Genomic DNA, 22,142 nt, shown 5'->3' on the forward strand with positions numbered 1-22,142 from the left:
GGCCATCCCCCCTGGGGGGTGATTTCTCGCTTTCTGTCTCTATGTCTCTCTCTGTCTGTCTGGCGAGCGCACGCGCCGTACAGTGAAAATCTCTCCAAAAAAAAAAAAAAAAAAAAAAAAGATATGTAATATACTATAAATTATACGTGATTCAATGTAATATAAAAAAGATTATGAAAATAAAGTTAAAATTTTTTTAAAGAATTATTTATTTATTTCCATTTGTTATTGTTATTTTTTTTCTTTACTTGACAAGAGAGAGAGAGAGAGAGAAAGGGAAAGTGAGAAAGCAAGCCACCAGGTCCAGGACTTAAACCATGGTTCGCCATATGGGAATCCAGCGCCCTAATCCACCACACCACCTGCTGGCCCCATAAAGTTAAAAAATTTAAAAAGGGAAACAAGTGAATGCATTTTAGAGATAAACATAGGACTCAGTTATCTTTCGTTCGTTCTTTCTTCAGTGTGCTAAGCTAGTTCTTCATGTCTAAAATACATTACAGAGGACTAGAGAGACAGAGACAGTGAGAGGGAAAGTGAGAAATCACCCCTCAGGGGGAATGGTCACGCCACAATCTCTTCCCCTCCATTCTCCTCCTGTAATCTTGGGCACTCATGCACACACACCCGCTGTGCATTTCAAGTCACTGGGTCCAGGACTTGAACCATGGTTGGCCATGTGGGGGTTGAGCAACATAACCACTACGCCATCTGCTGGCTCCAGGATATTGAATTTTAAGTTTCTTAATAGTCCTTCTTTCATGGGAATAATTAAAGTAGCTGTCAGCATTAAGAACATTTTCAAAGATGATATAAAATCAATGATAGGTTAAAACTTTGGTAATTAAGGTATTAAACTTTTAATTAATTTAATTATTAAAATACGGTAAACGCAATCTTCAACTTTATACTGTCCTGAACGCTTCTCCTAGTAGGCAGTACCTGAACCTGGGATGAGAAGACATCCAGGCACAATCATCACAGCACCATTCTACAGCTGTCTGGACGCTTCTCTGGACCCTTGGGTCAGGGGGTGGAAATCACCTGCATCATACATTTACAAACATGCCAGCGACTTTATTTGGAATAGTAGCTTAGAAAGCTTTCACAAAGCTTTTATAAAGATTGAAAAAGTAAGTAAAGGAAACATGAAGTAATAGCTACCCATTATGAAACAATTTTCATAGTTTAAAATTTTCCAGAGAGTCTTATCAAAAAGGAGACGTCAATATAACATTTACCACAGATGAAAATAACAATCTGGCCTAATACTAGACCTTGGATTAGGGTGTACATTCTAGTGACAATGCAAATCTTCTAAGTACATATAGTGAGTAGAAGTCAACCAAATATAAAATGTTAGGTCATCCTTCACTTGTTATGTTCATGAAAATGAAGAGATAAATACGATTCCTTCGTAAAAATGCCCCTTAAACTGTAACAACTTCAAAGTACCTTGACATATATTAATCTCCTATTTATACACACCATGAATAAGTAATCTTGATGACAGAATTGCAAACTGTTTAAAAAAGATTGCAGCTCTTACTTTTGCTTCAAGTTAAATTCCAGTAATCAGTAATACTTCTGTGAATTTCAAAGTAGCAAAAACTAAAGGCATTAAACTAATATCTAAATTCAAACTATACCTTTATCTATGAAACTATGTGTTGTATACTAACACATGACATATAGAAAATGTACTCATTAACTATTACTATTATAAACATAAAAGATTTTATGTATTTTTTTTCCCAAAGAACTTTAAAACCAATGTGAAAAAACTGACTCACTATTGGACAGATGTCCAAATGTTGAGTTTTAAATTCAGCATTATTTTATCTCTCCTTAAAGATAACTTGTTATACAATCTTAAAAGGTTCAGTACATTAAGAAACAAAACGAAATATAACCTTGGCTTAGTATAGCTAAGACAGGTCTAAAACCACATCCACCAGAACAGAGCACCGAGTAACAGCGAATGAACGTTAGAGCCCGAAAATCCTCAGAGTCGGGCTGTGTTCACATAAATGTCTTTAACCCCATTGTTCCCATAATTTACATGCTCTATCCTAAATCTATTAACACAAATAAAGATCAAAAAACATTTTTTTTGACTTGATGTTCAGTACAATGCAGTTTGGCTTACTATTAAAGGGGTTAAGAAAAGTAAGCGAAGCATATATACTACAGAGCTTGAGCATTGAAAAATAAAAAATCCAATTGTGGCACTAGTTCCAAAATTCATATAAAAAGAGTTATTTAGTATGAAAAACTTTCCAATAAATTCTAAACGTATCCTGAAAAGATCAGTCATGAAAACCAGTGATAAGTATGACATATGATATTTTGTAGTTAAGACCCAATAGATTGACAGAAAAAAAATTCTAATTTCAAAATTCGATTCTATTATGCCCAATCTGCCATAACCAATTCCATCAGGATTACCAGGCCTATAAATGCATAACTAGTAAAATGATCCAAACAGGATCAAACAAACAGATAAAAACAAAACAATACTAATATTTAAACCAATAGCTACAACAAATGTGTGATTTATTTCCTTGACCTTACAGTTTATATTCTAGTTTTCTTTTTCAGCCCTTCTAAATACTAGCCAGAATTTCTGAAGCATTTCGCTCTAATTCTAAATATTTGCTGTTAATACAATCAGTACTAAATTACAACATGCTAACAGTATTACTTAAACCACCGTTTGCTAAATCTCAGGCTCTGCTTCCTGGCTCTCCAAGCTGGTGGTGCTATTCTACTGATTGAACAGATACTTGTTTTTGCTTATGATCCAAATGATCTGCTCTTTGGACAAAAGATGCACAAGTCACTAGACTGCAGCTCTAAAGCCTACCTTATTAATCAGAATCCTAACAGTACTTTACCTGAATTTACAAAAACACAAAAGTAGAGCTTCCAAGTTATACTTTCTAATATTCACAGTTTAAAATGGTCTGGAATGGCTGATCAAATTTAAAGATCTGACTCATTGCACTTAAACAGAAATTCTGCCTCCGGTCAATCCCAAATGTTGCCGCAGAATAATCTTCTCTCAGTTATCTAAACAGATCTAAATCAGCTCTACCAATGAAAACAAATGTTAAGATTTGTTTCATAATAACAAAGTTAACTCTCATACAATTAAGTTGTAAGTTATACCACTTAAGTTCTACATCAAAAAAACTAAACTTAAAAATTTAGGAGCTAAGCGCATGGCTTAAAGCTTACATAAAACATACATAACATAAAATCAAACTATATGGTCAACATCTGGGGGCCAAACATGCAAACGGTACTCAATAATCACCGTTCTGTTGGTACGACAACTGAATCCATTTGTACACTGCATGTAATGCAATTGCAAATATACATGCATACTATTGCTCTATTAAATACGTATACATTTCATACAAATACATCCTCATAGGAAATACTGATTTTTACATTAAACTGTCTTTTGACGATTTTGCACTGAATAACAATTACAACTCAGTTGTATATCTTAAATTGCTTAAAACAGTATTAGATGTCTCCCAGAGACTTGTAGTAACATGCAAGAGCGTTTCAATAAAAATGGTATAAATAATGCTTAAAACAAGGTTTTATAACCAAGCTGTACGGACATTAGGAGGTTTAGGTTTCAGCAGCAGGCCGCTGGGTGTGTCAAACACTGGCCGCTCACTCTTACAACTGAGACCACTGGTAGCACTGGATGTCCTGGAAGCTCCTCCTGAAAATATAGAAAGAAGAGAGCATTTGAACTATTTAAACTAAATATGTAAATCATCATCTGATAAACTTCTCTTAATTTTAAGTTTGGATTAGCTTTTTCTTCTCTATTCTATAGGTGTCCAATACTCTAATGCAATGTTTCTCACTAAGGAGTGCACCTGAGAATTCCATATGGAACATAAAAATATAACAAATATGCCCGAACTTGGGCTGGCTCCACAGCACAACAGTAATGTGCTGTTCAAGAGCAGCCAGGCCCCGCATGGCTCTTGCAGTTTGAATCACCAGCCTGCAGTGCGTGTGCCCAAGATCTGACGGGTTGGAAGACTGGAAGGAGGGATCATGGTGTGGTCAGACCCTGTGGAAGGTGCATGCATTTTATCATAAATAAAGAAAACAAACAAACAAAATTGTAGAAGGGCCTGGAAGGTGGTGCAGGGGCAAAATGCCACGCTCTGGGAGGCAAACCCACATGGAAGGTTCCTGGTCCTTCGACTTCCCTGAACACTCTGGGCACACCTTTGCTCATAACCCCGGGCTGGCTGAAGGATGCAGTGGATGGTGGGGGCAAGGCCTGCTGTGGTACCATCTGTCTCTCTCATACAGGAAGAAATAAACTTTTAAGGAAATACCCAGATTCCATACTAGGGAGTTTTGATTCACTAAATTTAGAGTGGAAATAAGGTGTTTTTGTTTGTTTTTAAAGAGAGATTTTTGCTATAGGGCACATGTGCTCACTGGAGAGACAGACACACAGAAAGCCAGAAATCACCCCCCAGGGGTGATGGCTACCCCTTCTCCTCCATTCTCCTCTTGGGATTTTGGACATACCTGGCATGAGTTTTAAGCCACTGGGTCCAGGATTCAAACCGTGGTCAACTACAAGGGAGTCCAGCCATCTGCTGGTTCCCAGAATAAGTATTATTAAAAGCTTCTCGAATGATTCAATAGGGAAATAAAAAAACATTTTGCATAACCATTTATAGATATAGTCTTGGAACAAGCCCCTAAACTAAGCAAGTAATGTTTATAGAATTAATTAATAAAATTACTGGCCATTTGAGTGTTTAAATCATATATATTTAAGACATATATAGATAGATAGTAGAGGTTTATGCCCAAGGGCATGTGCCCTTGTTGGGGGAAGAGAAAGAGAGAGAGAGACAGAGACAGTGAGAAGGAATGTGAGAAATCACCCCCTAGGGGATGGCCATGCTGCAATCCCTTCTCTTCCATTCTCATGGGATCTTAGGCACACATGTACACATGCCCAGTGTGAGTTTTAAGCCACTGGGTCCAGGACTTGAACCATAGTCAGCCATGTAGGAGTCCAGCAACATAACCACTACGGCATCTTCTGGACCCAGTTCCAACTTTCTTTAGTATTAATTTCTCTTTTTTCCTTTTCTTTTTTTTGCAGGGGAGAGGTTTTGCCATAGGGCACATGCACTCACCAGAAAGACAGTGAAAAAGAGAGAGACAGAAAGCGAGAAATCACCCCACAGGGGGGATGGCCACGCAATCCCTTCTCCTCCATTCTTCTCTGGGGATCTTGGGCAAGGATGTACACACACCCGGTGTGAGTTTAATTCACCGGGAATGGGACGCAAACCATGTTCGACTACATGGGAATCCAGCAACATAGTCATTATGCCATCTCCTGGTCCCAGTTTCTATTGTTTATATAGTTTAGAATATATTTATGAAGAAATGGCATAAATTTCCACAAATGAAAGTGACCATTCTAGATTTTTCATAACCCTAGCACTAAATGGCCACTCCATTCCTATATTCTCTGAAGTACACAATTGGTTAGGTATATAACTGATCACTTATCAAGAATTAGAGCTATTACACTGGGCTGGCTCCATGGCCTGGTGGTTAAGGGAGTCAAATCCCGCATGGCTGACTACATGGTTCACATCCTGGATCTGGCAGTTTGAGAAACACACTAGATATGTGTGCAAGCATGCCCAAATTTCCGAAAGAAAGGAGAGATGGAGAAGAGATTATGGCATGACTACGCACAATAAGGCTGCTTTCTCCTCTATTTCTCTGTCTCTGAGTGCACATGCCTTCAAGCAACAAAAGAGAGAGAGAGAGAGAGACATTGTATTTGAGCCCAGCTATGGTGGCACAGGTGGTAAGGTGCTGCTTCATGTTTGAACCCCAGGCCAACCTGAATAGGCTTGGCATGCAAGCAATCCTGGCTAACTGGCAGGCTGTAGAGAGGATCGTGGCAAGGCAGGACCCTGTTTGGGGTCCCTGTGTGTCTTTCTTTCTCTTTAGGAGAGAAAGAAATAGATTTTTAAAAAATTTTAAAAAAGAGGATTATATATGATCTCTGCAATTTGCTTAGTTTTGTTTTAGTTATCCAATGAGAAAGAAAAAACACATATAAGCACTGGAAGATACTAGCAAAAATTCTTAACTAGCTATGGGAATGTTCCAGCAACTTTCAAAGAACACATCTATTTATCTTTTCCTTTAATAAATATATTCAAATTAAACATTTCCCGTTATCAAAAAGCTTCTGACAAGTCTTGCATTCCTGTTTCCTTGCTATGCTAGCATCACATGCTATAAATGAAACCTGAAACCAAACATGCCAGTGAAAATTGACAATATATTCCAGAGGTTAGCATTTTAAAACTCTACCATAAGAATATCCTAAAAATTCCATTTTTAGACTAGCCCTATAACATGGTGGTTAAAGAAGTCAAATCGCACGTGGCCAACCACTGTTCTAGCACCAGCCCCTGCGGCTTAAAAAACATACCAAGCACATGTGCATGGTCCAAATCCTGATGGGAGGGAGGAACAGACAAAAAAGAATTGCAGCAGGACTAGGTCCTTACTGGGAGATTCTTTCTTGCTCTCTGGCAAGTGCGCCCGCCCTCTAACCATTAAAAAATCCGCTCTTTAAAAAAAACGACTTAAGAAAACGAACAAGTACAAAAGAATTCGGAATATGCTTACGTAATGGGCTGTACTGGCCAAGCGTAGACCTCACTCGTCTGGTCGGTAAGGGATTGAGGTAACCCATGTTGCGATGATAGTCCATCAGTTGTTCTGAGCGTTTCATACCAACTGTTGGCTTAACCGCTTCGAGCCTTTTCAATAATGCCTTCATTAGAGACAATCAATTTCAAAGTCAATGTTAGGTAAGTAGCAAGTTTTTAAAAACACAAATACTTTCTACAACCTGAAATTCACTGAAGCGGATAAAACACAAATCATTTTGACATACTACGTGTAAAAAATATTTCAAATAACATACTTTCAGAAAAACTGCATATGGCTATCCTATAGCTAATCAAACCACTATGATTTAATAACTCTTATCAGGCATATCATTAGTTGAAACACAGCTGACCTCTGAACAATGAGGGAATTGTGTTGCCAAATCCCTCATGGTCAAAAATCTGCATCTAACTTTTGATTCCCTAAAATCTAACTACTAATAACCTACTATTGACTAGGGCCTTATCAATAATATAAAGAGTTGGTTGCTATATACTTTGTATATTATATGTATTATTTACTATACCGATACAATAAAATGAGCTAGAGAAGAAATATTTTAAAAATCATTTTATTTAAATTTTAAAAAATGGGACCAGCAGGTAGCGTAATGGCTATGTCGCTGGACTCCCACGTACTTGATCGCGGTTCGTGTCCCAGACCCGGTGGCTTAAAACTTACGCTGGGTGCGTGTGCGTGCGTGCCCAAGATCCCGAGAGGAGAATGGAGGAGAAGGGATTGCGGCGTGGCCATCCCCCCATGGGGGGTGATTTCTCGCTTTCTGTCTCTGTCTGTCTGGTGAGCGCATGCGCCCTATAGCGAAAACCTCTCAAAAAAATTTTTTTTAAATGTATTTATTTATTTTAGTTTGATCAGAGAGGGACAGAGTGGAAGTGTGAGAAAGAGAGAGAGAGGGAAAGTGAGAAAGCGAGCCACTGGGTCCAGGACTTGAACCTCAGTTGGCCACACAGGAGTCCAGAGCCTTTAACCACTACGCCACCTTCTGGCCCCAAGAAAATTTATTTTTTTTGAGAGAAGAAAATACTAAGTTCGTAAGGAAAATACATTTAAAATACTATTTATTCAAGTTTATATGGACCCCAATTTTTCCTGAATCATATTATACTTTCAGATATGCCTTTCTTATAGCAATTCTGCACTCACATTAAAAGTTGGGTTTTGTTTTACTAGTTGTTTTTTTGTTTTTGTTTTTGTTTTTTGCCATAGGATGCATGTACTCACTGGAGAGATAGTGACAGAGAGGGAAAGTGAGAAATCACTCCCAGGGAGAGTGGCCATGCCACAATCCTTTCTCCTCTTGGGATTTTGGGCATACACGCACATGTGCCCGGCTTGAATTTCAAGTCACCAGGTCCAGAACTTGAATCATAGTCACTCATGTGGAAGCCCAGCAACTTAATCACCACGCCACCTGCTGGTCACAACGCTGCATCTCAATATGAAGTAAAAGGTATTTTGCAGACTATGAGGTTTTTCATGCTGGTTACAATAGCAGCTTCATCAATTTCCTTCTTTTGAATAATGGTCTTTGAACTGGATTCATTTATCTTGAAACAATGGACAACCACATCTACACTTCAGCTGCAGTATCGGCAACTGAACTTATTCTTGGAATGTTGTAACTTTGCTCTGCTTCCCAGGAGCAGGTTTTTTTTTTAATTATTATTATTCATTTTATAGATTCAATCAGCATACATCACATAGCTGGTAAAGTGAAATACCCAACATGAATATACTTCACGCCAGTCCAGTTCAGGACACTATACACATTATCACTGACAGATAATGATCCATTTGTATGTCCCATAAATGTCTTGCCTCTATTTTTCTCCTCAATTTCTTTCCTCTTACTCTCCCCCTTCTCTCACCTTATTCCCACCCTACCTTCAGTATATTTTTTAAAACTGAAGACTCGGGGCAGGCAGGTGGCATGGTGGTTAAGGGCGCTGGACTCCCACACGGTTCAAGTCTCAGACCAGGTGCCTTGCTTTCCTACTTTCCCTCTCTCTCCCCCTCTGTCCTCTCTGGTCAAATTAAAAAATAAGTAGATAAAAGAATAAAGTTAAGGGACCAGCAGTTAGCATAATGGCTATGTTGCTGGATTCCCATGTAGTCGACCTTGGTTCACATCCCGGACCCGGTGGCTTAAAACTCACACCGGGCGCGTGTGCGTGCGTGACCAAGATCCCAAGAAAATGGAGGAGAAGGGATTGCGGTGTGGCCATCTCCCCTGGGGGGTGATTTCTCACTTTCTGTCTCTCTGTCTCTGTCTGTCTGGCAAGTGCACGCGCCCTATAGCAAAACCTCTCAAAAAAAAAAAAATTAAATCATTCTTTAAAAACAACTGAAGACTCAACATTCTAATAAATTCCACAATCTGGAATTTCAAATAATATCGGTCACATAATATATAAATTCAAAAATCTATATATAAAAATAAAATGTGATGGGCTGGAGCACTTTTGACTCTACTGGTACCATTTAAATTTTTTTTGGAGAGATTTTTGCTATCAGACATGTGCGCTCACTGGAGAAACAGACAGATAGAAAGTGAGAAAGCACCCCCCGGAAGGATGGCCACACCACAATCCCTTCTCCATTCTCCTCTTAGGATCTTGGGCACGCATGCACATGTGCCCACCGTGAATTTTAAGTCGCCGGGTCCAGGACACAAACCGCGGTCAACTAGTGGGAGACCTGCATAACCATTACGACGTCCGGGGATCCTGTGAGTGGCATTCTGTATAGGTCCCCGTGTTATTCAAGATTTCCAGTTTTGACTAAATACAATGAAAAATATATGAGAACTGAAAGATCACTTTTTACAGTGATCCTCAATTTACTGAGATGGACAGCTCATGTGAAATGATTAGCGTCTCATGGCATTTTAAGTAAATCTTGGCAACAATGGCAACAAGAGGTGGCCACACAATTATTATAGCAGTATAGTAAGTACTACAGTTAAGTGCATGAAGACATACGTTAAAGCTGTACTTTTACATTGCTTTACATTGTTCAGCTGGCTCTGTAGTGCAGTGGTTCAGGGCTGTGCACAGAAAGCTGGGTCCCACAGGGTTAGTTTCAATCCTAACCCCAGTAGCTTGAGAAACATGTTAGGCATGTCTGCGTGGTACATGTGTGGGTGTGGGGTGTGTGCCCCAAATCCTGATGAGATGGAATAATGAAGGAAAAGGACTGCAGCTGTGACCATGCCACATTGAGGGTACTTTGTCTCACTCTCTCTGGCAAATCCATGCAACCTCTGACAATTAAAAAAATTACCAGCATGGGGGCTGGCAGGTGGCGTGGTGGTTAAGGCACTGGACTCCTGCACGGCTGACCATAGTTCAAGTCCCAGACCTGGTGGTTTGCTTCTTCACTTCCCCTCTCTCTCTGTCTCTCTCTGGTCAAATTAAAACAATAACAATAATGAATAAAATAAATCTTAAAAAAAATTACCAGCATGACCATTGCCCATGGAGGATGCTTTCTCACTTTCCCTTTCTCTCTCTGTCTCTGTCATAGCCAACTTGCAAAATTTTCTAAAAAAAGTTATAGTAATACAGAGCCAGCAGGTGGTATGGTGGTGAAGGTGCTGGACACCCACAGGACTGACTGCAGTTTGAGTCCTGGACCTTGTGGTTTGAAAATCATGCTGGGTGAAAATCACTCCCCTGGGGATGATTTCTCACCTTCCTCTCACTATCTCTCTCTCAGGCAAGCAAACACATACTATGGCAAAAACCTAAAAAAAAAAAAAAAGAAAGAAAGAGGGCACAAGACAGTTTTATTTTGTTTTAGAAAATGAAGAGTTGGGAACCAGCAGTTAGCATAATGGCTATGTCGCTGGACTCCCACGTAGTCGACCGCGGTTTGCGTCCCGGACCCGGTGGCTTAAACTCACGTCGGGCGCGTGTGCGTGTGTGCCCAAGATCCCGAGAGGAGAATGGAGGAGAAGGGATTGCGGCATGACCATACCCCCTGGGGGGTGATTTCTCACTTTCTGTCTCTATGTCTCTCTCTGTCTATCTGGCGAGCGCACGCGCCCTATAGCGAAAACCTCTCCAGAAAAAAAAAAAAAAAGAAAAAGAAAAAAATGAAGAGTTAAACCTAGAAGATCAGATTTCCTCATGAGAATGTAATAAATGACATTTTACAATAAATTTTATTTTCATGTTTAGCTGTAAGTTACTTTTTTCCCATCTGTATAAACTAGGTTTGACTCCAAAGCCGCACTGCCTAAGACCAGCCACATGTGGCTACAGAACACCTGAAATGTGGTTGGTCCAGGTTGACTCTGTAGTGAAGTGGTTAGTGCAGTGGCTAAATACTGTGCATTGGGCACCAGACCCTCTTGGCCAACTGAGGTTCAAATCCTGGTCTCAGAGGCTTGAGAAACACACTGGCCATGTGTGTGCATGCTCAGAATACTGGTGGAATGGAGAAGTGGAGGAGACAGGATTGCAGCATGACATGCCCCCAGGGTGCTTTATCTCCCTCTTCTTCCCTCCCACTCTCTCTGGCAAGTGCATGCACCCTCACCCTTGGGCAACATAGTGGCTAGTCCGAACCGAGATATGCTCTAAGTGCAACATACACAACAGATTTCAAAGACTTTGCATGTATCGAAAAACATTTACTATTGATTATATGTTGAAATAGTATTTGTATAACTAAGTTTCAAAAGTTGACTGTATTTGTATTTTGTGTCAACTGGATTTACACTTCAGTGCAAATGCATTTTTCTTTGACAACTAAAAGATTTCAATTACTTACCAAATTTTCTCTTTCAATCCTTTGCTGTTCTCTCTGTCTGTTAAGAGCGCTATGATACAACTTAGGAGGCTGCCCAACGGATCTTCTAGGAATTACACTTTTGTTTCCTGGTTTTTCAGCCTGTCTTGACAGTTCTTTCAAAAGCCTCTGATTTTCCCGATCAATCAGCCTCACCTCTTCTCTTGTGAAAGAGTAGTTCTTCCTAGGTACTACGGACGGCTGATCAAAGTGTTGTTTTTGTGGTCCTTTTTTATCTAATTGCAGAAAAGCTGCAGAAGTAAACACAAAAAAAAGAAACTGGCTAAAGAAAGCAGTTATGATAATATATTATTTTAATCTTAAAAATAACAAAGGGTATTCATTCTTGAAAAGGTGTGTATGAAATTATGCAAAGGATATGCAGGCTGCAATCCTGAAGAAAAGGAAATCAGGTAGTTTAGAGTTTTATGATTACTGGGGTCTGGGCATAAAAGTTACTAATGAAGACATGAAAGTATCTTATAAGAACTGTATATGGTAGTCGTTCTTAGGCAGATAGAATTTACGGAAAATGCCCTTATCATATCTATTTTATGCTTCTCTAAGATAATTTAATGTTGAGAAGGTTAGGAACCTCTGGGTTCAGTATAGGGAGACCTCAGGACGTTAAGCTCGCGATCTTCCCGTATAACTGGAGGGTCACATCAGCACAGTACCACAACATGATTAATTCTTAGAATTTCTGTATTTCAATAATTTTCAGTAAGCACAATTACTACACACTTTTGAAAGCTTCTAAAAATATTAAACTTGCTCTATGTTGCAGATTAAGGATGTAGTAAAAATACATACATTATACCAAAGTAAACAAACAGGAGTATTTGTTTTTACAGTGTTTTTTCTAAAGTAACCATTATTTGTCTTTACTATGTTAATTCTTTGTACCTGTTTAGCATTTTATGTTGTTAAATGTAATGTTGTAAACAGAGAAGTTTTTTTTTTTTTTTCTGTTTTTGAGATTTCTGCTATAGAATGTATGTGCTCATCAAAGAGAAAGAGACAGAGAGGGAAGGTGAGAAATCACCAGCAAGGGGAATGGCCACAGCAAAATCTCTTCTTCCTTCTCCTCTCAGGATCTTGGGTATGTGTGCACCTGTGCCTGCTGTGATTTTAAAGCTGCTGGGTCTGGGACTCAACCGCCTTGTGGGCCATGTGGAATCCAGATGCCTTAACCGCCATGCCACCTGCTGGCCCCAGAAGAGGCATTTTCATATCCATTTTAAAATGACTATGATGTAGAAAAGTTAAAACACTAAGTAGCCTGTACATTTAAACATTTAAGTCAAAGACTTATCAAATATAGAAACTTTTAAAAATAATTAATGTGGCTTCCTGGTAGTTAAAATAAATTAATGGTTGGTAATTTAATGAAAACACTACTAAGTTAATGACAAAATCTGAATGAGAACACGTTTAGAAAGCTAGAGATGCACCACACATATTCAATTATCTTGCTTCCAAGAAATATCCAATTTGTAGGTTTTAATAAAGTTTCTAAATCAATTTTGCTATATGTAAGCACTTTTTAAAATTTCATTCTAAAGGAAATTACGTCATTTTTCCTAATGGCCTTTCTAAAAACCTTTAAAAGGTACAATAAAGCAATAGTAAAGGAAGGAAAGAAAAAAAAATGCAATTGGATTCACTTTTTAAAAACAGCATTCTATGGCCAGCCTTATGGCACAGGGGTTAAGTACAGTGTTTAGGGAGCTGGGTCCAACAGGGCGAACAATGGCACGAATCCTCGGCAGCTTGAAAAGCAGGTGGGCACACGTGCGTGCGTGCACATGTGCATGAGTGCCCAAAACCTGAGAAAAGAAGAGGAGAAAGGATTTGGGTATGACCGTGCCTCACTGGGAAAGTACTGTCTCTCTCTCTCTCTCTCTCTCTCTCTCCCCCTCTCTTTCTTCTCTCTCTCTTGAGAGTGCATGTACCCATTGGCAAGTAAAAAAAATAATAATTTTTTAAATAGCATTCAAGATCTACCTGCTGGATAAAGTACGTGAGTACTGCTTACACACAGAGAACAGTCATCACTGTAACCTTTTCGCTTCAGTGTAATGCTGTGTGCTTTCTAGGCTTTAGTACGTGGCAACCTCAAATGTATTATCCACTGTTTTCCAAAGATCTAAAAAAAAATCTTAACTTGTATAACCTTCAGGGACATAGACATATCTGTATAAATACACACATTTAAATTCACAGATTTAGGGGCCAGCAAGTGGTGTGGTGGTTAAGGTACTGGAATTCCTACATGGCTGACCACAGTTCGAGTCCCGGACCTGGTGGCTTTCTCTCTCTCTCTTTCTTGGTCTTTCTCTGGCAAAACTCATGTGAAAATAATAATAATAAATAAAGTTAAATAAAGTAACTTAAAAAAATAAATTCAAAGATTTAGAAACACTGCCTTTCTCACGTTTTTTAAAAAAAACATTTATTTATTTAACTCCGTTTGTTGTTATTTTTTTAATTTGACCTGAGAGAGGCTGAGATAGAGAAAGGGAAAGCGAGCTTCCAGGTACAAGGACTCGAACTTCGGTCAGCCACACGGGAATCCAGCACCTTTAACCACACCACCAGCCAGCCCCTCAAATCTTTAATTTAGCCGTTTCGCTCAAACTCTTCACGTTTCAGTGTTTATCACCAGTAAGGCCACTTCTTGAGTCAGCTCCCACCATTTACAGAGTATCAGCTTTCATTTCACCTAAGCTACTTGAGATACAGTCAGCGGCTTTCAAATGTGTGAGGTTATCACCGAAATTTTACTCCAAGCCATAAGTCCTCAGTCATATAAGATTATTATTTTTTAAATAGGTTTTTGCCTTAGGGTGGGTGGCACTGCTCGCTGGAGACAGAGACAGAGACAGCAGAGAGGGAAAGTGAGAAATCACGGGACGGCCACACTGCAATCCCTTCTCTATTCTCCTCCCAAGATCTTGGGCAGGCACCCACACGTGCCCAGCATGATTTTCAAGCTACTGGGTCCAAGACTCTAACAGCAGTCAGCCATGTGGGAATCCAAATTTAACCACTATGCCATCTGCTGGCCCCCAAGATTAGTTCTTTTTTAAAACATTAATCCTGTAGGTCTATTCATGATCCTCATATAAAGTCAACGATATATGCTTTTTAAAAAGTTGTCCGAAGGGTTTTTGTTTTAATCCAATTATTTCCGAAAAGTCCTGATTCAAGGAATAACAGTTTGCTGAATTTCTTTGCCTTCTCTATCAACTTTCTTCTTTAACATTCTATTTTCTTCCTCTGAATCTGGGCAGGTTTGTGACTCCTTTGACCAAAAGGGTACAAAGTAGTCATACATAACTTTCAGGGCTCGATAAAAGGAGATGCAGTCCCCCCCACCCACACCCCCACTCCTGCTCCATTTTGTTGAGAGACTAGGAGTGAAAAGTTTGGGTTTTGAACTCCATAAGACAGGTTTCTTCAATATTCTCTATATTTTGCTAGGAAACTGGCCAGTTTCTTTTTTTTTAGGTCTTCTGTCTTATTATGGATAGGATATACTATTGGTACTTCGAACCTTCTCCTTGGAGAGTATTTGTGGAGTATCTGTGCTCAGAACCCCGAGCCACCATAATGTCTGATCACTCCAAGGCGGCCATGCTGTGCGGAAGATCACATAGAGGGGCCAGGTATAGGACCTGGATTCTAGCCCGTGAGTGATCCCAGGGCTTCTTAGACCATTACGTTTTGTGGTGATATGTTAACAGGGCAATAGTAACTAACACAAACTTTGGTCACGGGAAGTGGGATGCTACTATAAAACCTTCAGTACCTGGTACTAGCTTCGAGATTAGGTGGTGAGAAGGGCTGGAAGATCCTGAGAACTGTAGATGCGGTCCCAGAGGGTAAAGTGGCAGATATTTAGCAACACTGTTGCTTGTGGTGAAAAATGAAAACTTGTACCCACTGCCCTGGAGGATTCCGCCTAGCGCATCTCCAAGGAGAAGGTTCAAAGTACATATACACAATAGTATATCCTACCCATAATACATAATAAGACAAGAAAAAGAAACTGGCCAATTTCTAAGCAAAATATAGAGAATATTTAAGAAACCTGCCTTACAGAGTTCAAAAACAAAACTCCTCACTTCCAGTCTCTCTCAACAAAAGACTCAAGGTTCTCAAAGAGCTGTAACTGAGGAACCCCACACCTCAGGAACAACTGCTCCCCGGACCTAATTTAGAACCTAGATTTTGAGGTCGCGGTCAACTCTGGAAAGGGTAAAGGCCCACCATATACAAAAGGGATGTGAACAAATGTGTGACCAGAAACTGGATTCAAGGGATTGTCAGACTATCCAAAAATTATTTTACACCCCACCCATTCAGAGCTAGGCCAGTGAAGTTCATGACACGTCAATAAGAAGAATGTGGAGAAATGATCCTATGTGACTTCGGAAGCTAGGTCATAAAAGGTGATGAGGTTTTTGCCTTGTTTACAGGAACACTTGTGCTTGGAAGCCAGAGCCACCATGTAAGAAGCCCAACTAACCTGAGGCTGCCATTTGTGTTGGGAAGCCAGTCCACATGGGATGGCCACGCGTAGGCCCTCTGGTCAGCAGTCCTGGTCTTCAGGTCCTTCCAAGCCTAGTCCCTGACATGTGAGTAAATAAGCACTCCCATGATTCCAGTCTCAGGCCTGCCGTCTGAGACACCCCTACCTGTGAGTCTCTCCATCCCTTAAGTATGGGGTGGTTTGTTATGTAGCAATAGTAATTGATTATTTCATCACTTATAAGTAACATTTTGTAATAAACATCTGTGGGCCAAGCACAGCTCACCTAGTAGTTAACACTGGGCTTTTTAGTTTGTTTTTTTGGTCTAATTGATTATCAATCTTCCACAGTGATTATAGCTTCACCATTTTATCAACTAGTTTTTTCTTTTTTAAATTTGCTCGAGGGCCTGTGCCCTTGCTGAAGAGAGGGAAAGTGAGAGAGCACCTCTCATGTGGAATGGTCATGTCACAATCCCTTCTCCTTTGTTTCTCCCTCCTCTCTCAGGATTCTGGACATATGGACATATTCACACAGTGTTTTTCAAGCTGCCGGGTCTAGAACTCGAACCACATAGTTAGCTATGTGGGACCCAGCCACTTTAACCACCGTGCCAGGGCTCTGTTTTATCACACATTTCAAATGAATGACTATTGTATCTGTTTCAGTGTACATGGCCCATTTACTAACATAAAACGTCTTTCATCTCTTTTAAAGCTTTTCATGTCTTCAATTCTATTTTGTACTTAATGGAATTGATACTTCTATTTTCTTCTTATTAAAGAAGATAGTCCTAGCCTGTTTCTCAAGCCTTTATTTTCATCCTATCCTGTTAGGTTGTTGGAAAAGTCACGATGGATTTTTGCATAGAAAAATATGTCATGACTTTTCTGATGGCTCAATATTTTAAATATCTTTTTAGGGTGGTTTTTACTTTTTTCCCAATTCAATTGGTATTTATTGAACACCTATAGTTACCATAACAGAAACCTTATCAGAAAGAACTAGTATTATTTTCCAATTTTTTGTGATAAAATAGTGATAAAATTTATCATCTTAATTTTTTTTTAATTAAAGTTTTTGCCATAATGTATGCACTTGCTGGAAAGAGACAGAGACAGTGAAAGAGAAATCCCCCCCAGGGGGTTATGGCCATTCCATAATCCTTTCTCCTCCATCCTCCTCCTGGGATTTTGGACAGGTACACACACACATCTAAGTGTTGATTTTCAAGCCACTAGGTCTGGGATTCAAACAGTGTCCGGCCATGTGAGAGTCCAGTACCTCAACCACTAAGCCACCTGCTGCCCCTCCCTATCTTAATCATTTTTAAATATACAGTTTAGTGGTATTAAACGATTCATAATGTGAAACCATCACCCCCATTCATCTCCGTAACTCATCTTGTAAAATGAATTCTTTACCCATTAACAGTAACTCCCCACTGTCTGTTAACTCCAGCTCTGTCATTTTGACTATTCTAAGTATAAGTGGAATCATTCAGTATTTGTCTTTTTGAGACTGGTTTATTTCACTTAGCATAATGTTCTCAAGATTCATCTATTCTGTAGCATGTGTCACACCTGCATGTGTTAGGCCTTCCTTCCTTTCTAAAGCCTAAAAAATATCCCTGGTTTAACTTTTTTCCTTAACATTTTTGCCATAGGGTGCATGCATTCTCCAGAGAGATTGAGAGAGTTAGTGAGAAGGAAAGTGAGAAATCACCTCCTAGGGGGGATGACTGGGGGATGGCCATGCCACAATCTCTTCTCCTTTATTCTTCTCCTGGGACTTTGGGTACATAGGCACACACACCTGGCATGACTTTCAAGCCATCAGGTCTGGGAATTGAATTATGGTTGCCCATGTAGGAGTCCAGTGCCTTAACCACCAAACTACCTGTTGGCCCCTCCTGTTTAATTTTTTAAAGGCATTTCCATAGTAGTATCTTTTGATAAATCAAAACCACCCACTGGGCCTGCCTCATAGTGTAGAGGTTAAGCACAGCACACACGGAGCTGGATTCCCCAAGGCCAATCACAGTTCAATCGCAGTCTAATGAGCTGAAAACATGCCAGGTGTGTGTGCAGTGTGTACCTTGAAGCCTGACAATATGGAGAAATGGAGGTAAAAAGATTAAAGTGGGACTATACCCCACAGGGGGATGCTTTCCCTTTCTCTCTCTGGCAAGCATGTGTACACTCTGGAATTGAAAAAACAAAAACAAAAAAATCTCACTTATACTATTTGGCCTCTCATTATAATCTTATTCTTTTTATTTTTTTTAGTATTTTATTTTGGAACCTGCAGATGTTGTAATAGTTATGTCGCTGGATTCCCACATAGTCCACCACAATTCTAGTCCCAGACCCAGCCAGGCACATGGGTATGCATGCTAAAGATCCCAAGAGGAGAATAGAGGAGAAGGAATTGTGGCATGGCCATCCCCACTGGGAGGGGATTTTTCCCTTTCTGTTTCTCCATCTCTGTCTGTCTCTCTGGAGAGCACATGTGCCCTATAGCAAAAAATCTCTCAAAAAATCAATTAATTTTATTATTATTATTTAATTTGACCAGAGAGTAAGAGAAGGAAAGTAAGAAAGCAAGCTGCCAGGTCCAGTACTTGAGTCGTGGTTGGCCATGTGGGAGTACAACAGCTTAACCACTACACCACCTGCCAGCCCCAATTTTTTTCCTTTCTTGTTATTTATTCTTTTTTCTTATGGAAGACTGATTTTAAAAATGCTTTCTCTAAAATTTTCTCCAAAATTTTATAGTTTTGCAAATATTGCAACCTCATATCTCCATTCTCCTAGAAGCACTTAAACATTTTGATGTCAGAACTCCTAAAGAACAAGAGCCCCTTAGGGCCGGTAGGTGGCATGGTGGATAAAGTGCTGGATGCCCACATGGCTGACCATGGTTTGAGCCTCAGACCTGGCGATCTGCTTTATCACTTTCTCTCTCTCATGAGTAAATGCACCCTATAGAAAAATTTAAAAATAATAAAATTAAATTCTTTAAAAAATAAAAGATTGAGAGCATCAAAGACTGTCAATAAATAGCATGCATCGATCAATATTTACCATGTCAGAACACAAGACACCAATTATATGTTAACATATTTATTTTTTTAAAAAATTAATGAGCAGCAGAGTTGAACAGTTCTGTACATTCTGTAAGGCCTGGCTTCCTGTGTGACAGCTGGGTTCTCACAGCTGCTTCTGCACTGTTGTGTTGCTATTGCCGGGCAGTCCCTGGAAACTCCACTGTACACATGGCAGAGGGAGAAGATGGAAACGCACATCCAGGCTTGTTTTATTAGGGAAAAAAGTTTCATTCTTACAGATCCTTTCTAAAATCACTGCAATACTCTTCTTCTTCTTTTTTTTTTTTTTTTTTTTTTTTTTTAGTGAAACCAGGTTTCTATTCTAGGTCTTCCACCTTAATTTTTTATGTTTTGTTCATTATAGAGAGTGTATACATGCATGAGAGATAAGACACACAGGTACCTTCCACAGGGTATTTTCCCAGCGCTTCTACTCATCAGGATCTTGGGCACCCATGCACGTGTGCACCTGTCACATCCCAAGTCAACCAGGGATCTAAACCCACATCTGTCCACACACTTCCAGCACTGCAGTACAGCACACTATCGCCTGTACCACAAGGCTGGGTTGAGGTGCTCCTTTAACAGTTTTAAATATATTACATTCCTTATCTATGAGTGCGGTGCCTCACTGTGTTGTTTTAGCTTTCCTCAAATGTTTGGAAATGTATGACAGTGGGCTGAGGGCAAAGACCTGCCATTTGCCAGTAAGAAGGACTAAAGTGTGCTGCCAGGTAGGAGGTGCTCGTAGCCAATCTCAGTAGAGGAGTCCTCTTTTTTTGTGGAGTGTAACAGGGTCTGTACCTTCTGCTTGAACAAGATCCTTCCCTTAGCCTATGTTGGTATAATTTTACTAAAAACAGACAAAAAATCTAACCAGTTTCTTTGCTCAATTTCTTCCTTAATCCCATTTCTTTCTCTTACATTAATTTTTATTCTCAAGACACATCTCAGTGTGACTATTTCACACCTAATCCATGTGGTAAATTTTAAGGCTATGCATTTCTGTTTATGTGGGTTACATTTATCAATATTTACCATGTCAGATATTGGTCATTTTCCATGTGACGACTGCAGTTCAAATCCCTGGCCCAGTCAGCACAGACACGGCAGACATGTGTACAATTACCCAGCATCCAATGGGTTGTATGACTAGACAAAGGGGATTAAACCATGACCAGATCCTGTGGAGGATGCTCACAGCTCTCTCTCTCTCTCTCTCTCTCGTCTTTCTTTTTTTTTTTTTTGAGAGATTTTTGCTATAGATCATGTGTACTCGCCAAAGACACAAAGATTTCCTGGGGGAGGGGATGTCCACACTGTAATACCTTCTCCTTCATTCTCCTCTCGGGATTTGGGGCACACACACACACAAGCACCCGACATGAGCCAATGGGTCTGGGATTCGAACCGTGGTTGACTACGTGAGAGTCCAACAACATAACCACTACACCATCTGCTGGTCCTACTCACTCTCTCTCTCTTGCGTGTGTGCACGTGCTACATTATGAATAGAGCAAAAATATTTCTGTAAAATATTAACGAAGGGAAAAAAAATGACCAAGTACACTGAAAGATGAATGTAGAAAGGGCATCGTATCTGGCCATGCACACACCTCCATCTACCACAACCGCACTTAGAAGGGGAAAAAGAAAACTCATGAACATATTCTTGGCTCTGAAAAGCTACAATGTACCAAGCATGAATAATTTTGTAAATAAAGCAACAATAATCTTGAAAAACTAAAGCAATACCTTGTAATGAACTGGTTGTCACAATTAATATTTAAAATACTTTATTATCCTAAAGAATCCTTAGTGCATGGCTTTGTTATGGACTCCACAACTACATGAGCCAACTGGCAAAATGCCACCTTTGTTCCTGTGCCTTAAAAGGCCCCAGCACCTCTCACTGGCAAGTCTCTTAGAGGAGGGCCTCCCTACTGAGCAGTGACATGAATGAAGCTTTCTGTCTATGCTGTAGTTCAGCTTTGTGTTGAATGTTTTTCAACAGTATTTCCATTTAATTATAGCTGGGGAAACTGCTCAGGAATTTGGGCTAAGACAATTTTTCCACCTAAAACTTGAAAATGCATAGGTTCTCTACATCCAACCAAGTTTCGAAAATGGACTGAACAAGAGTAGAAATGAGGTATGCCTGTATTTTCAAAGGAATCAAACAGTTGCATCTTGCTATTTGGACTATGGTCCTTAATCAGCAATACCAGTATCACCACTGCTGAATCAGAATTTACATTTTAGCAGGATCCTCTGGTCACTTCTATGCATATTAAAGCTTCAGAAGCTTAAGTGAAAAGAGCTGGCTACTCAATTAGCACATATTCCTACCTTCCTCCTTAGCAGATCCCTGACTGAGTCGCTGACAGACTAATTTAGACACCCATCCTTCCTTTCCTGTGAAGCCATGACTACAAGGGAGGCTGATTCCCTTGCCCTCTACTCCTCAACTCTAACCTCAAATTCCAGAGTCAGTCTCCCATTCCCCTCACTAATGGCTGGTTCAGAAAGAGTTGTAACCCAATTCTGGACCGTAAGACAGACTGAGGTCAAAGGAGAGTGCTTCTTTAAAAACTCCCCTCCATTCAGAGTCAGAGGAATGATTTCTTTTTCTCTGGATACTGTCATGTCTGGATGTGAATACTGCCCATTGCTGCAGATATCTCCTACCAGCCTAAGAGTGAAGCCAACAAAAGGGCTAAAGGAACAGAGTGGTAGAACGTAGGTCCCCAGTGACATTTTTGGGCCACAGAATCAACAACGAAGCCCAATCTATCTTTGGGCTTCTCACTATACTATTTAACTGGGCATTTCTGTTTCTTATCATAATCATCCCGACTAATACAAAAAAAAAGAAAACAACAAACAAACAAACAACAACAACAAAAAAAAAA

General features: G+C 39.8%; 1 protein-coding gene across 1 annotated transcript in view; it reads right to left on the reverse strand.

Moving 5' to 3' along the window:
* Positions 1–1,056: 1,056 nt before the first annotated feature.
* CFAP97 (cilia and flagella associated protein 97) overlaps positions 1,057–22,142 on the reverse strand; it is a 39,038-nt gene continuing 17,952 nt past the window's right edge. Inside the window, exons 3-5 of the mRNA XM_006160449.3 lie at positions 11,566–11,834; positions 6,724–6,871; positions 1,057–3,742 (exon numbers count right to left, since the gene is read on the reverse strand). Coding sequence (XP_006160511.1) covers positions 3,615–3,742; positions 6,724–6,871; positions 11,566–11,834 — 545 coding nt within the window. The 3' untranslated portion in view covers positions 1,057–3,614. The remainder of the gene's footprint in view (positions 3,743–6,723; positions 6,872–11,565; positions 11,835–22,142) is intronic.

This window comes from Tupaia chinensis, unplaced genomic scaffold, assembly GCF_000334495.1.
Source record: "Tupaia chinensis unplaced genomic scaffold, TupChi_1.0 Scaffold000685_1, whole genome shotgun sequence".
Classification (NCBI taxonomy): Eukaryota; Metazoa; Chordata; class Mammalia; order Scandentia; family Tupaiidae; genus Tupaia; species Tupaia belangeri.